A 15,527-nucleotide genomic window follows, 5' to 3' on the forward strand; every position below is an offset into this window, starting at 1 on the left:
AAGCTTTAGCAACTGGACAGAATAAACGAAAGATGGAGGAGGGAGTGTAGCTTTGTGTATAATAGAAGGTAGGAATGGCAAAAAGAAGGTAAATCATTTCTTGTCATTTCAGGAATAATGACTTGTACCTGTTGCCTGTGGTTTTAGGTAGGATGGTTTCATTACATTTTTGTTATTGGCATTATTGTAGAACCTAGGAGACTGGCCTGTGTGCAAGGACCACATTTCTGTAAGGTATTCTGCAAACACAGGACAAAAGACAATTCCCACTGCTATTTTTTGACTTATTGTTTCTCCTCAATGTTGAATTTTCCTTGTCAGAGCACTGTGCTGTGTTGAAGATAGTTTTGTTAAAAACCTTTCTGAGGAAGATCCTGCTGAAAGTATCCAAGCGTGTATGAAATATTAAGAATTATTCTCATAACATTTGCTCATTCAAATTTGTTTCTAGGTTTTGGCTTTCAAGTACTGAAACGATAGTAAGGTAATAGTAACTTTCAGGAGAATTTTGCTATCTTCATATCAGCTGATGGGACTGATTCATCTGATGTGCAGATCTCATAAAAGGAAAAAAATGTCAGATTAGACTGGCACTGATACAGTTACTTAATATCAATAAAGTTTTACCATGTAGATTACAAACATTTAACATGCAGAAATTCTCCCCAAAGAATTAAATTTACCTTCTCATTGCTTAATTATTTAACTAAAGTTTTAGATTTAATAAAAGTAAAAAAGTCAGTGTTTTCCCCTTGAAGTTGTAAAGAATGCAGAGAGTTTACAAGCAATCTTTCTACAGTTCGCTGTTATTTGAATTCCCTAGCAATCTTTAGAAAGGTTACTTAATCATTGCAGTTAACATTAACCCCTGAAAACTACGTTTATTGTGCAGTTTTCCTGATTTTCATGTAAATCATTGAATTACAGAATATGTGGATTTTTATACTTAAGAAGAAGAAACCAGGTATTGGTAGAGCTTGAAAACTTTCGGGTGCTAAATAGACGGCTAAATATGATAAAGACATTTGGAAAGCATCCTGATATATATAAGCACGAACAAAAAGAGTACTTATTTTGCAGTGTCTGAAACAGAGTTAGCTGTGCCAAAACTCATTCAGTTATCTGGAAAAAAAATATAACACCATATGACACATTCACTGTTACTCCATGCTCTGTGAATCAAATGCAAAATTTTGTGCAAGAAAAAAACCTACAAACTTATTTTGTCACAAGTAAACTAGGAGTTTTGAAGACGGTCATGTCCACTTGTCAACAAGAATAAGCGAGAGTGAAAATAATGGCTTAGACTAACAGAGAAATAAGTCAGTAAGACCTTGAATTTGAAAGGGCTGCCTCCCAGAAGAGTAGTTTGCAATGTATGATTGACTTCCTTATATTTTCTCCAAAGTTCATTGGATTTTTTGCAGTTTATAAATAGGGACATCCAGCTTTAATAATAAAATGTCAACGCTCAGAAGGAGTTTTTTGGATCTAGTGTTTTGGATAGCATGAAGAAATACCTGAAAGTTATTCCCCAAAGTTGAATTGGAATCAGGTTTTGTGCTTCAAATGTTTTTCAAATTTCAGTTTAATTTCCTCTGAGGTTGTAACTCAGGCCCACCCCTTTGAATTATGTAATCAAACCCGGAAATTTGTAAAATCATTATGTTGTATCCCTACATCTGCAAACTGATGGCAATTAAAAATGATCACCACAGTGGTTCATCATAGCTAACACCACATTGCAATCAGATTCACTTGAGCATTTCTCTACAAGTCAGATCACTTAATTTTTCTTTTGGACACTTGTCTTTTACAGCATCTGCAGCTTTTTGTTTTTCTTCCAAATATCATCATTGTACTTTGAAGTCTAGTGACTTAGATATCTCTAACCCAATCCAGTAGAGTCAAGGAACTGAATAATTACTTCATGAATGCCAAATTAAAAGCAGTCCAAAACTGTTTAGGCTGCTCATTAAAGTCATTGGGAATTTGGCTGGCTAAGAGCTCTCTGCTTTGGTCATGCAAAAAAAAAAAAAAAAAAGTGCTCCAAAGATTGTTATTTTCTAATTATTTATGTTGTGATACCACAAAATTGATTTGATTAACACTGTTATGAGTTTAAAACTTGAAGAAGAGATTCCACACAGCATCAACCCCTTCACCCCCTTGTGTTTGTTCCCCAGTTTTCAAAGGGAAATAAGATAGCAGAGAAAAACGGGTAATAAGGTTTGCCTTTAAGATCAGTATTATGACCAAGGTAGAGTTGAAATTAAAATAATGTTCAAAACAGAAATACAGTTAAGGTAAAATTTTCAAAGCTGAGTTATGTGTAATACACCTCACTGCCTGTTGTAGTCGCAAAGAATATATTTGCAGTTATCATTTTTTTGAGACTAAATGATGTCTCTTTTTTTCTTTTTAGTGAATTGTCAAATTTGATCTTGTTGCGAGCTACCAAAACAGACTAAATGCCGACTCCAGACTGCAATGTAGCACACACATAGGAACAGACAGCATGTGTACGTTCACAACCTGATTGATAAATTTGCTGTGTTGGGAGTGCTACCTTGTCAGAGAAAAGACACTCAAACGCACTGGCTCAAGCCCCTGACTAGTGCTGGACTGGGAGAGTCAAAATTCAGAGAAAATCTTTGTTTCTTTGCTTCTTTCTTCCTCTGACAGAGAGAATTTTGCTCTTAAGACTAGGAAGTCCGAACATGTTTCCAAGTGATGTAAAATATCAAGCTTCATTTTTGTAAATATATTTTTAAAAGAGTCTGGGAATTAGTTGCTTGTGTGTTACGCATTCTGGTTGTTCTTAGAATTGGGGCGGTTCTCCTTTAAATAACCGCGCAGAAGCAGTGAAAAATCCAGGCAGTTGTGTATCAATTAGCAGGGTACATTTCTTGGTGTGAGCTGCCTGGAAATGCAAAATGACAAATCTGAGCATTAAGCTTTCTACCATCATTTTGCTTTCCTACCTCTAACTACAAATCAGCTTCATTGTGACTTACACTGTAAGAAGCTGGTGCATTTCTGCAGATCCATGATAAGATATTTTTCTCTGGTAAGAAATGCGGTTAGACTCTGCATTCTGAATCTGTCCCTGCCAGGCCCTAGATGCATTAGTATTCCACTGGCAGCTGCCTGTAGGTAGGAATATTGTTTTTGTCCATAACCAGAGGGAACAATCAGACTAAGCCGTTCCCCGGCTATAAACCAGCCAAAGTAATTGGGTTTAATTTTAATTTTTGTAATAGCTTTAAATTAATAGGAGCAGCTGCTGCCACAGTGTGTGGGTGTCCTTTTCCAGAAGGCATAAAACAAAAAAGGGAAAGAGTAAACAATAGTGCGCCTAGGACACAAAGGTTAATTCAAGAACTGAGCAATGTCTTTTCGTTATCAAAAACTCAGTTGGTGATATTGAGCATTGTGTCTCTCTTCTTTCTTTTTCTTTCCCTTTTTTCTTTTTTTTTTCTTTAATTCCCTGATAAGATCTCAATCTGATTAGGCTCCTGTGTGTAAAGATGTGTTGTTGGTACCTAAACACTAACTCTCTTTCTCTATATGACTCACAAACAGATTAGCAGTGACAAAGTGCGAGGAGAGATAAAAATAGATTAGCAGTGACAGGAGTACTATTATAATTATTTTTTGGAAGATATGGTTTGCATTAAGAGTTTGGGCATTTGCTGCCCTGAGAGGGTGAATTTAAACCTACGAACTGAGGATGGTTTCTGCTGTTGTGTCAGACACCAGATAGTGAAATGTCAATACCAGATGTCCTGAGCATCAAGATTAGCCATAATAGCCAAATGCAGCCATAAAGTGATGTGTCAAAGTGGATAATAAAACAGATGCTTAGCTTCTATAATGAAGGGAAAAGGGAATGAAATATCAAAAGTGCCTTTAATACATTAACAAAGTTGTCTTCAACTTGCTTAAAAGTAAAAAGTTATTGAACCAAGGAGAACTATGTGTCATTTAAACATTAACTATCAGCAGATGAATTTCAATTAGCACTAGCCTTTCTGGAATCCTGAATTTCCTCCTATTGGTATAATTTTACATGAAATTTTTATAGCGTAAAGTGAAGCTTGTCCTTTATTATTTCTCCCATGCTAATTTGGAAACAAATAAAGTTCAACAACTCAGCAACATACTGTTTAAACTTGCATTACGGTTTGAGGGCTGGGAGCTAGAATACATTTACCCACTGACATATCATCTGCTTGATTTGAGATCAAATGAGGGATGTCCTATAGCACTCCAGAGTAAGGTTGAAAGATAGAAATACGTTAAGATACTGGAGAAACCTATTAGGTTAGGGTACTGCATGCAGACAGCTGGTGGCATTTTTCCCTGACTGCTACTTTTAAAGAAAAAATTAAAAGACTTGTTTTTCTGTCCTTCATATTTGTGGCTTAAAAATAATTTCCAGATCTTAGTGATAAGCAAGTGCCTTATTTAACCAAAAATATTGAAATAAATTCTTGAAACCCTGAATGTTCAAGAAACAGGGCAATAAAAGGGGCAAAGAAATCCTAATTTGAAGTCTTATTAGCTGCATTACTGGCTCTTTATGGTAATTTTTCAAGAACATCTCAATTCATTTCTGTTTCTCTTTGTAAATCCTGAGTCTTACTGATCAGTCTCTTTAACTGCTGCTAATTGGCAAACACGTACTTCTGCTTAATGAGAGGGTTTTGTCCTCTATTTCATATTAGCAATGAAAGGCCAAAACTGGTGCTCTGCAGTAGACCAGCTTCTCAGAACTATTACAAAGAGGCACATTACTATGCTACGTCTGTAATTCTTATTATGTTTTCCCTCACCATGATCTTAGTTTAGCTGAGATCTGCTCCAATCATTAGATGAGACCTGTTTATAACGTTGTGTAATTGAATCAGTTAAAGTCTGCAGGACCACAGTGTTTTGTTGTCAAACACGACTAGTAAGTTACATCAAATTACAAGTGCATGGCATGACTAGAGAATCTCCTGCTTAAATAAACTAGAGATTCCATCTATGAAATGAAGAAAGAGTACGAACAGAAATATTGAACATTTCTAAGTCCATAGAACAAGGATTTGACCCTCCTCTGAAATGTTACTCATTTCTGTTGAGAAATAATGGAATAATTGAAGTCGCATGAAAGATGTCAGGCAGACATTTATTATTCCTGAAACAGATACCAGCTTGATAACAATGACATAAATGTCTTCATTATAATTATTTACTATCATGTACATTCGTTTTTATCTTGTCAGCTATAAGCCAGAACTCTTGAGGAGGGCAGTAATGCAGTTTGGAATGGGCCCAAATACCCTTTTCTCCTTTGCTTTCTAATTTAAAACTGGGTTATTTTTCATACCTGAAGTTTTGGGTAGGGTGTGAGGGCTGTGTGTGTGGTTTTTTCTGTGGCATGGGTCTCTGATGTGGAGGTCATCTACACAAGTGCTACAAAATGCAGGCTCTGGGATCTGCTTGCCAGGTCTTGAGTTGTTCAAGCTATTACATTTCATTTGCTTGAGAGGAAATTTAGATCTCATACAGCCTCTTCATTCAGATTTTTTATATCAATGTATATATGTGTTGGTTTTGTTTTTTAGGCAAAGAATACCCTCTAAAAATGTGTATTACTATCGCTGCCCAGACCACAGGAAGAATTATGTCATGTCATTTGCTTTTTGCTTTGACCGAGAGGATGATACTTACCAATTTGCTTACTGCTATCCCTACACCTATACTCGCCTTCAGCACTATCTTGACAACCTACAGCGGAGGAACATGGAATACTTTTTCAGAGAACTGCTAGGTCTCAGTGTGGTAAGTAGCAGGCGTGCTTGCCAAGTAACATGCTTCGTTATGAATGTCTTCCCTTAAATGCTTATAGAGTATAATTCATCTTCCCTGCTAAACTACACATATGCACATATTTATTTTACTGCTATCAATGACACAAGAGGTAGGATACCTACACGGTGAAATATAGACAAATGCTAATTTAATTTCGTATAAAATACTTCCTTTGCAATATGCAAAATAATGCTAAATTCCCATGTAGGATCAGTTCACCTCTAAAGACATAAAAAGATGGAAATGAAACAGCTTTATGGAAGAAATCTGATTTTTAGAGTACTCTGTTCATTTGTCTTCCTGGAAGAGCTTTTCTCTTCAGGAGAAATATGTGTCTTTGGAACTACAGCACAGCTTTTCTTGGTAAAATAATGCAAAACATACACAAACTACCTATTTTACTTGCTCTTAAAATATCTGTTTTGGTGATTTGAAATTAAAAGGAATTTAGTGGTTTCAGTATAGATCCTAGCAGCTACATGAAAATAAAATGTGATAGCTCTTGATGCAGGGAGGACTGCTAATGGTAAGGCTGAACATGTACTCACTTTGCTATAACCCGTCTCTGAAATGTTGCCTATCCTGAGGATTTGGAAAGCATGACTCAGCCACTCCCATATCAACTCAGAAATCATCAGATAAAAAAAATAATAGCTGAAATCTTTTTTGTTTTTTTTTTGGGGGGGAGATTTGGTTTTATTTGCGTTTGATTTGGTTTTATTTTTTTTGTGGTGTTTTTTTTTCCTCTTACATTCTCAGACTTTATAGTGTTCTTGTCCCACACTTAATCTTTTCTCTGAGATTCAATTTGGTCTGAACTTGTAGTGTGTGTGTGTCAGAAAAAGAAAGCTGTGATTCTTATGAAGGCTGCTGATGCCAGCAGTTCAGGCTTTACAAAGAATCTCAGTGTATTTTGTGAAAATCAGAAGGAAATTGTATATATAGCCCACACTGGAATAAATAAAAGTATTCCTGCATCAAGGCAGGCCATTGCGATCCTTGTGTTGCCATAAAACTTGGAGGGAAAACTAAGCTTATGGAGGAGTAAAACCAGAACTAATGAAAGCGTTTTTTAACCCTTTAGTCAGTTAAGTATAGTTCTTGTTCTAAAGATGACTATTACATATACCTGACCTGGCATTAATTGTTAATCATTCCAATTAGGGGGACAAACAATTCTAAGGGAAAAGAGTATTAAAAAAAAAACCCATGAAATGTCAGATCTTCAGAAGGTGGGAGGAAGATTTTAATTATTTATCATAGAGGGCAGTTGTCATTAATTCTATAATGAAACTGAATGTGTTTCCTTTCACTTTGAAAATAATGTAGAAACAGTCATATTTGCATATTCGTTGAAACCCTGATCTGACTGATTAAAACACTGAGATAGAAGGATTAGTCTTTTTACCTGCATTTTGACAGAGCTATACTCTTAAATCTTGTTAACATTGTGTTACCAGTAGTTGTTAAATATTATTTTTCGTATTTCTGCAAACTAAACAAACAGATGACATTCAAAATGTGGCAGGAAATGTGCTGTGTGTAAGTCCCCGATTTTATATCTATATGTACACACACAGTATGTTTTGTAGAAATTGATATGGTAACATTTTTGCAACTTACCATGCTGATCTGTATAAAAAGCTTCTGAATCAGGCTCATGCTGCAATCTTTGAAAGCAACATTACAATCTCAGAGCATTTCTGGCTTTTCTCCGCACACAACTGTCCTAGAACAGCTTGGTAATTCAATGTCTTTGCTGAGCTTGAATAGACAATTTCCATAAGTTCTCTGCAAGTTAAATATTTAACATAGAGCTTTGTTGCTGTCATACATCTTTAAATGGTGAAAAACAGGATCCTTCAGTCTTCAGCGCACAGCGCTTCATCAAAGCAGAAGCTGACTGTACTTCAGAGAATTGCGTGCCATCTAGGATAGATTTAGAGCTAAGAAAGTGAGCTCCCTCCCTGCTCTGGACCCTTATGTAAGTTAAGAGGAATCAGCTTGGCATAAAGAGGCCCTTAAAAGCTCTATTCCTGGCGAAGAGACGATACCCCTGGTAGCACATGGTGAAAGGTAGCTTAAAGATGTCATCTGAGGATAAACTCTGAAGCCTTCATGCTGGGCATGGGGCTGAAGCAAGGTAGCATGCTAGGAGAAGGGCGCAGCGTACCTGTCGGGCTGCCGTGTAACCACTGATACCCTCTGGTTCATTCCAGGGGAATTTTACAGCTCCCTGCAGCAGTTTGTGATTGTGAGAATGTAGAAAGTTTTGAAACAATTTCACTTCTGGGTTATGAGGTTTTGAACTGTGCCTCTTGGAGACAACAGAATCTTGTCACAGTTCTTTGGTGGTTTTGGTTTTTTTGTTTTTTTTTAATTTTTCTTTGTTGTGGAACAGTAAAATACAAGTCACAAGGAACCATGCTTCCAGGATTACTCCTGAAGGCTTTCTGAGTGCACATTTTGCTGCATATAATGTTTTCAAGGCAATCTAATTTCTAATGTAATTTCATATTTTCCCTAAAGAAAGTAGTATACCTCCATTAACTCCTTAAATACTTCAAGTAATTCTATGAAAATTGAAAGTGAAATATCAGTATGGGACATGTAATTGTCATTAGGATGCAGAATGGTGGAGTGGTTCAGGGCCAAATGGAAAAGATTCCCATTGCCAGTGTGAATGGATAACTTAGCTGTTCTATTTCTGACATTTTAATGTTTATATTCTTTACTTCATAGAGCTATCCTATATTCTAGATGTGCCAAATTGTCTTGAAAATAGTCTCTCCTGCAAGCTAGCTATGACGGTCACTTAGGTATCATTTAAACTGCCATTTTCATTCTACTGTTGTCTGTAGGTAACTTCAGACTTTCTACGGTTTGTCTCAACAGATCATAAGCTCAAAATCTGTGTTTAAATTGTGAAATTAGTTTTCTGCATATTGTTGTTGTAGCTCTCATCTTGGCATATATTAGGCAATATTGTATGGCATAATATAACTATAAATATTTTTTATATTTTTTGTGAATATATAATTACAAGTTCAAGGTACATTTACAGTACCTGTTTAATGACCCTTATACAGGCTCATGTGCAGAAACAATAATGTGTAACATTATATCCAATATTTCAGAGTTGGCAAAATTTTTGAGTGTATCATCATTTTAGGGCAGTAGTTGAAATTAGCTGTATACACTTGAGCTGTGTGGACAATTGATAAGACCTGTACCTGTACCAGTATTCTGTTATCGCATATAATAAATTGAGTCTTGGTGAGCCTGGCTCAGCTCCTGCAGCCCACTTTACAAATTGCCACTGGCTTGGCAATATATTCATTACTCACTCTAAAGAGAGCCAAGATTAATTGGAGAGAGATACTTCCTTTCACCCTGTTAGGCAACAGTGCTTCCAAATTGCACCTGAGGAGTATTGCAACTGCACATACAAACCACAAGCCTCAAAGGGACTTCCCCTGTACACAGAGACTGGAATATGGAATTCTTTTAAATTAAATATTAAACATACATATTTTAAAACAAGAAGGCAGTATGTCTAATGTAGAGCTCTGTAAGTGAGCCAATCTCTTCAGCCAGACATGAGGTACTGAGCGAAACAGATTGGAACACAAGGTACTGCATTCTGACTCCACACCACTTTGATGCCTGATTTTAATTTACATAAGTTACTCCTGATTTATGCTGATATCAGAGAGATCAGAGTGAGGACCTAAGACTGAAACTGCACACCAGATGTCACATTGCTGGTTCATTGATCAAATATCCCTCATTTACTGTCTAAATGACTGGGTACTCCAGTAAAAATAGTTGATCAGTTCTACTGATATCTACTGGTCCATTTTTAACAGCTCTGTTATGACTGTCTTAAAGCATGAAGCAAGGAAAATAGACAATTTTCTAAGGTTAAATTTCCCATTTCTATGTTCAGTGTTAGGTTATGTAATAACAGTTCTGTAAGAGAAAAGTATACTCTTTGTCTTTGAAAAAAATAGAAGTTACAGGCTTCAGCCTGATGTATCGTAGCTTTGAAATCGTGTTGGTATCAGATTCTATACTTTACAATGGATCTGGCTGCAACTGGGTTGAAATGTCATCTAAATGCAATTTGTGGCAATTTACTTGGTCTGAAAAAGGCCACAGGAATAACGTTTAAAAAAAGTAAACCCAACTTCTCATTTCTCTAGAAAGTAAAAGTGCACCTACATGTATGTTCAGGGCACAGTCTCTTTATTCAATGATGTATCTATTTACTCATAAAGTACTGCTGTTCCCATAGCATTCCTAATATGAATGTCATCCTGAAACTGTGAGATTTTAAATGTTCCTATGGCTATTTTCTTAGTTGGGTTGGATATCAGCAGAAGCAGAGTTCGACCTAAAAATAACACCAACAACAGTTTTTTCTGAAATAAAATACAATTTGTAGTGTATGTAGTATGCTACCAGGGAAATTATATAAATAATGTGAAAAATAACAGGGAACTACTCTATACCATCAGTTTTAAGGAAAATTTCATTGTTAGAATTTGAAGGAAGTTCTGGAAGAAAAATTGGCTTATGGGAATCATAGACAAGGGAAGATAGGTGAAACTACGTTACTGTTGAAAGTTGCCATCTCTCTCTAGGATATATACAATTGTTCCTGGTAAAAACAAGAAATAGGTTTAAGTTGGTAGCCCTACATAGATCTAGGAAAACCAAACTCAATAAAAGAATCATTTGCAGCTAACATTTTGCAAGGTTACTAAATGTATAAGCTGGTTATTTCTTGAATTCCAGAAAGAGCACTGTTTTATAAAATAAAATAATTTCTAGAAGGATTTGCATAAATTGGTACTTATCTAACTATGAGGAAAAAAAGTCTTAAATGGACAGAAATGTTCAAATCTCAAGTTAATTTTGCAGCTTACAACTTGCAACTGTCCTTATTCAATCAAAACGTGAGGAAAAAAGTGCTTGAAACTTCACAGAAAGGAAGCTTTGACTATAAGGAATCCATTGAGCTAAGAATTCACCTGCAGGAGACCTGTTATGATCTACTTTATAAGAAGAAAACCTCCTGAATGGAATGACAGTAAATGAATTTTCTGAGGTGCTGTTAGTCTATGCAAACTTTTCATGTGCAGATCCCAAGTTGCACCCTTTGATCCTATAGCCACACAGAAAAGCCTTTGGAAAGTCAGCAGCCTTTCTGAAGTTTGCACTGGACATTCTATAGCTGTGCAGGTTGGCCTTTTGCTTCATGGCCCTTCCATTTTCATGTCAGGGTCTTCAGCTCACCTTCACTCCACTTGTCCTTCATCTGGTGGCTTGTCCCTTCTTTGCCTCACATCTAACCTCTCCTCCTCTTCCATTTACTTTACACTTTCCTAAGCTAACTACAAGAAGGAAGTTGTGGCATTTGTTTGCTGCTTTTATGTTACTTACTCTGTTTTGTCCTTTCCCATTCATTCCTCTTACCTTTTGAAATTGTGAAGGGAAAATCCAAAATAGCTGTTAGGTCTTTTAAATACCAGGACTGCATAAAGTAGTCATGTTGTCTTCCATGCACTCAATATCCCCATCCCAGTGCCGTTTTGTGTAACTTCATATCCTGGTCTACGATCTGTCTTCCCTGTCCTTATGTCTTTTGTGGCCTCTATTTGCTCCATCCTCTAATACGTACACCCACATTTCCAAAGCAGCTGCCATGTATGTTTTGCCCAGGCTCCAGCCTGAAAATGAAACATAAATGATCTAGTCAGTTGTCCTGACATACCTGAAATAACACCCAGGTGCAGGAAGGTGTTTCAGGGTTTGGATTCTTGTTTTATGGCAATGGAAAATTTCCGATGAGAGGCAGATTTTACTCATTCCTGTTCTCAGCATTTTCTGCTGCTTGGTGGGTGTCACACAGCTCATTGTGACTGCTGTATTCCCAGTAGGAAACAAACTGTCTTTGTCCACACAGTCAGTTCAACCCCTAGATCTGGGCAGCCTCATTTAGTTACTATGCCTTAAACTTCTGGGGACACGGAATGTCTATTTTACTTTCCATGTTTATTCCTTTGCTCATGGAGGTCCTTTTTTGGTTGGTGCTTGAGAAATAACATACCACAACCAATCGATATCATACCATCAAAGAAACAACTCTTAAGTCCTCTATATAGACCAATGTAAAGCTTGTTATTGTTTTAAAATTTACCTACCTGCCTTGAAGGACATACATACATTTTGAACATATGTATGGCCCTTAGAAATCAGTGAAAACCTTAGAATATGTTCATTCTTCTTTCACTTCCATTTAAAAAAATTTGTTTTCTCTCTTTTGTAGCGCAGCATTAAGCAGTAATTACTATGTTAATAGTGATGCTGAATGTACTTGCATGCAGGGGAAATCATGCTATGTGGAGCTATTAGTTACATTTGCCCCGTAGCACTTCCCTGCATTGACTCTGCTGGGATTTTGACTATGTTTGAGTTGGTTTCTGTTTAGATCTCCTGAGCAATGACTCTGTAACGCATCTGTGGGACTGAAATTGTATTTGAATCTGTATTCTTTGACTGCGACCGCAGAAGATGGTTAGCCTGGCCCATGTTACCTGTAGGGCTGAGACCTTGGGACTGACAGCTTATCTAGTTATTTTAAAGCCTGCTTGGCCTGAAGTATTTAGATTGATGCCTTTTAATTAAACAAAATAAAGAATTATTTATTGATTTAGCGTTATACTAAGTATATAATGTAAATACACGTGTAAATAACTTGGGTAAACTCTTGCTTACATAATTTGTGTAAACCAAGTTTTGTGGCTCTGATCCAGCAACACATTTAAGCATTGATTTAAACTTAAGTGTGTTAAATAGTCCTATTGAGGTCACTGGCACAGTTCATGGCATCAAGTTAAATGTGTGTTAAAATATCTTTAAGTTCCAAGGTCAGAACAATCTACACTTTGCAGGATCAAGGCCTGATGCCCTAATGTTTGAAAAGAAATAAAAATATCTTAGACTATAAGCCCAGATTCTCAGTATTTTCAGCTGAACCTACTTATAAAGCAAAAAGGAGTAATAATGTTTTTGTTCTTATGTGAATGTAAATAGATCTGGCTATTGTTTGACTTATATTTCAGTTCTTTTAAAATGTTTTAATAAGCTCCCAGAGGTTTACTATCTGACATTTCTCCTTCACCTACACTACATCAACACCACTGAAGCTAAAAAGCTAAATTAGAGATCTGATTGTAGGATTTGGAAAGAATTTGACAGTTATTGGTAGCCAATGGATTTGGCCAGAGACTTCATGATGTCCTTGTAGCGGTAAGAATAAAACAAATTTAAAATGAGATAGGTATGGTTTCAAATACCCTTCCAGTACTACAATATTTACACTGCTCAATATTTTTAAGATTCGTGGGCAAGACATTTACTCCCACTTTAAACATAATGTGAAAACCAAAAAAGCAAAACCCACAAAGCATTAAAAAAAATTTTTTTTTGACACATTCAGTCAGGGTTTGAAGTTTCTATGTACCTGCATCCACTCTCACTTCAGAATAATCTTCCCTATATATCTAGTAGATAATACCGAAATAACAAATAAAAAGTAGTTTCAAATTTGGTTCAAGGAAGCTTTTACTTGTATGTTACCTTATGCTTGGATATTTCATTGTTTATCCACATCCAGGTGCAGAAGCCGGTTCAGATAATGTACTCTGCAACCCTTTTTGTAGTTCTCTTTAAATACACTTTATGCCTATGTCTAAAGTGAATCCCACCCCTTGTTGTAGTGCATGAGTAGGGTGTGCACTTGAAGCCTTCTGCATAAGAGATCCATGCTGATCCTGGAATTCTTTCTTTGCCATCACATATTCAGTAAGACTATCTCTGCTGTCCTTCAGCCTTGAAAGGTGTCTCTAAAAAGTCTTCAGTTTGCACGTCAGATGGGAATCCAGGATATATCTTTGTATCACATCGGGATGAGAAAATAAAGAAGTAAGAACATGTTTTGATGCAGATTACAAGATAATGTAGACCAAAGAATGATAGTTCAGGTGGCCCAAGCTGTCTAAGTGCATCTTTGTTATTCACCCCGTGTTTCAATATATGTACTTGAGGAGAAGAACTAAAGCTCATGATAACCTAATGAATTTGTAGAACACGTAGCCTGTGATCCGTTCTTGATCTCTGTGTGATTGTAATGGCCCTTACTATTCTGCACCATTAGGAAAGTATTTTTGAATCAAACAATAGTGCATGAAGAAGGACATCAAAATTACATGCAAGGTAGGCTAGTGCCATCCTTACTTTAAAACATCATGTTACATTCAAATGTGTTTCATTTTAGAAGATGATAATAGTAGTGAAAAGAAGAAAGAGTGTATTTCTAGAAAATGCTAGCTTCTGTTGAAGTGCTGCTATTATCCGTAGATACTGAAAGCAATATTTATCTTTGTTTTGACGACAAAATAACATACAAATAACGTGAGGAGACAGGGGATTTTTAATGTAAAGCGGTAGGTGCTTAATTGAAAACTATTTTTTTTTTACTTCTTAGGAAATATAACATACAGCTTAAAGCCTTTTTAGTACTCTTTAAAAGCTATCTTACACGCAACCAGTCATACTGGTACACGAAAAAGAACTGCATGCTCTGATAAAGATCCTCTTTTTCATGTTTTCAAACAGCAGCTGAGCACCATACTGTGGCAGCAGAGAACAATCTGAGAAAATGAATACAGATTGAAAAGGTCTCAGTTACATGACACTTTCAATGAAAAAACTCAGCCTTAAGCCCACAGTTAAAAGTTTTCTCTCAGAATTCCCTGTACTTGTGGACATACCTTTCTACGGTGTATATTTGTTTTTCTGAACTATCTTGTCTGATGTTCTAACAAATGTGCTATGTGGAGAAAGGCAAAGGAGAGAAACTATCTATTTTAGGAAGTTTCATAAGTATGCACAAAAAAAACCAAACCAAACAAAACCAACAAAAACCCCAAACCAAAATAGTTTTGGAAATCAGTTTCCTCTCTTTTTATTTTGAATTTCCCATTAATTTCATGCAATTTTGCTCTTAGTCTTAATTAGTTAAATTTAATAGGACTTACTTTCTCAAATATAAAGACTTCAGGATTTTGTAATACATGTATTCCTTTTCCATTTAGATTTTCTGTACTAAGGTGGATTATAATAATTCATTAATACCCATAATGATATTTTTAATCAGCTTCTCAGTTCATTAAGAACAGCTACATATTGGTAAAGGTAATTTTGTTTTTTTTAAAACTAAGTTTCTTAGAATTAAAATATTAACAAGCCTTCTCTATATTTATGAAAACTGCAGTATTCTGCAGCATTGAATGTGGGGAAGTCTTATGCCTATTATTAAAAACCCAAATTTTTTTTAGAACTTCTGCTCTGCCAGCCTCCAAAATACTCCATAAATGCCATGGAGTAAAGGTTTATATTATTATTCTGACTGTACTGTCATTTGTAAGAAGAAAGACTATTGCAGAAACCTGGGTCATTTAGAAGCAGACTGTGATAAAGACTTGGGTATTAATTTTCAAAGCTTAGCCATGCTAATCAGGATTAGTTTATGTGGAGTTTCACTTCAGAATCAAGCTGTTCAATCACTTTCAAGCCCATGGACAGTGCCTGAGTTG

General features: G+C 36.0%; 1 protein-coding gene across 6 annotated transcripts in view; it reads left to right on the forward strand.

Annotated features, from left to right (window-relative positions):
• Positions 1–15,527, forward strand: part of LOC104060194 (AGBL carboxypeptidase 4) — a 954,436-nt gene that overhangs the window by 374,651 nt on the left and 564,258 nt on the right. For all 6 annotated transcript variants that reach the window (XM_054073734.1, XM_054073733.1, XM_054073732.1 and 3 more), the window contains exon 5: positions 5,616–5,832. In XM_054073734.1, coding sequence (XP_053929709.1) covers positions 5,616–5,832 — 217 coding nt within the window. The remainder of the gene's footprint in view (positions 1–5,615; positions 5,833–15,527) is intronic.

The sequence above is a fragment of the Cuculus canorus genome, chromosome 8 (assembly GCF_017976375.1).
Source record: "Cuculus canorus isolate bCucCan1 chromosome 8, bCucCan1.pri, whole genome shotgun sequence".
NCBI lineage: Eukaryota > Metazoa > Chordata > Aves > Cuculiformes > Cuculidae > Cuculus > Cuculus canorus.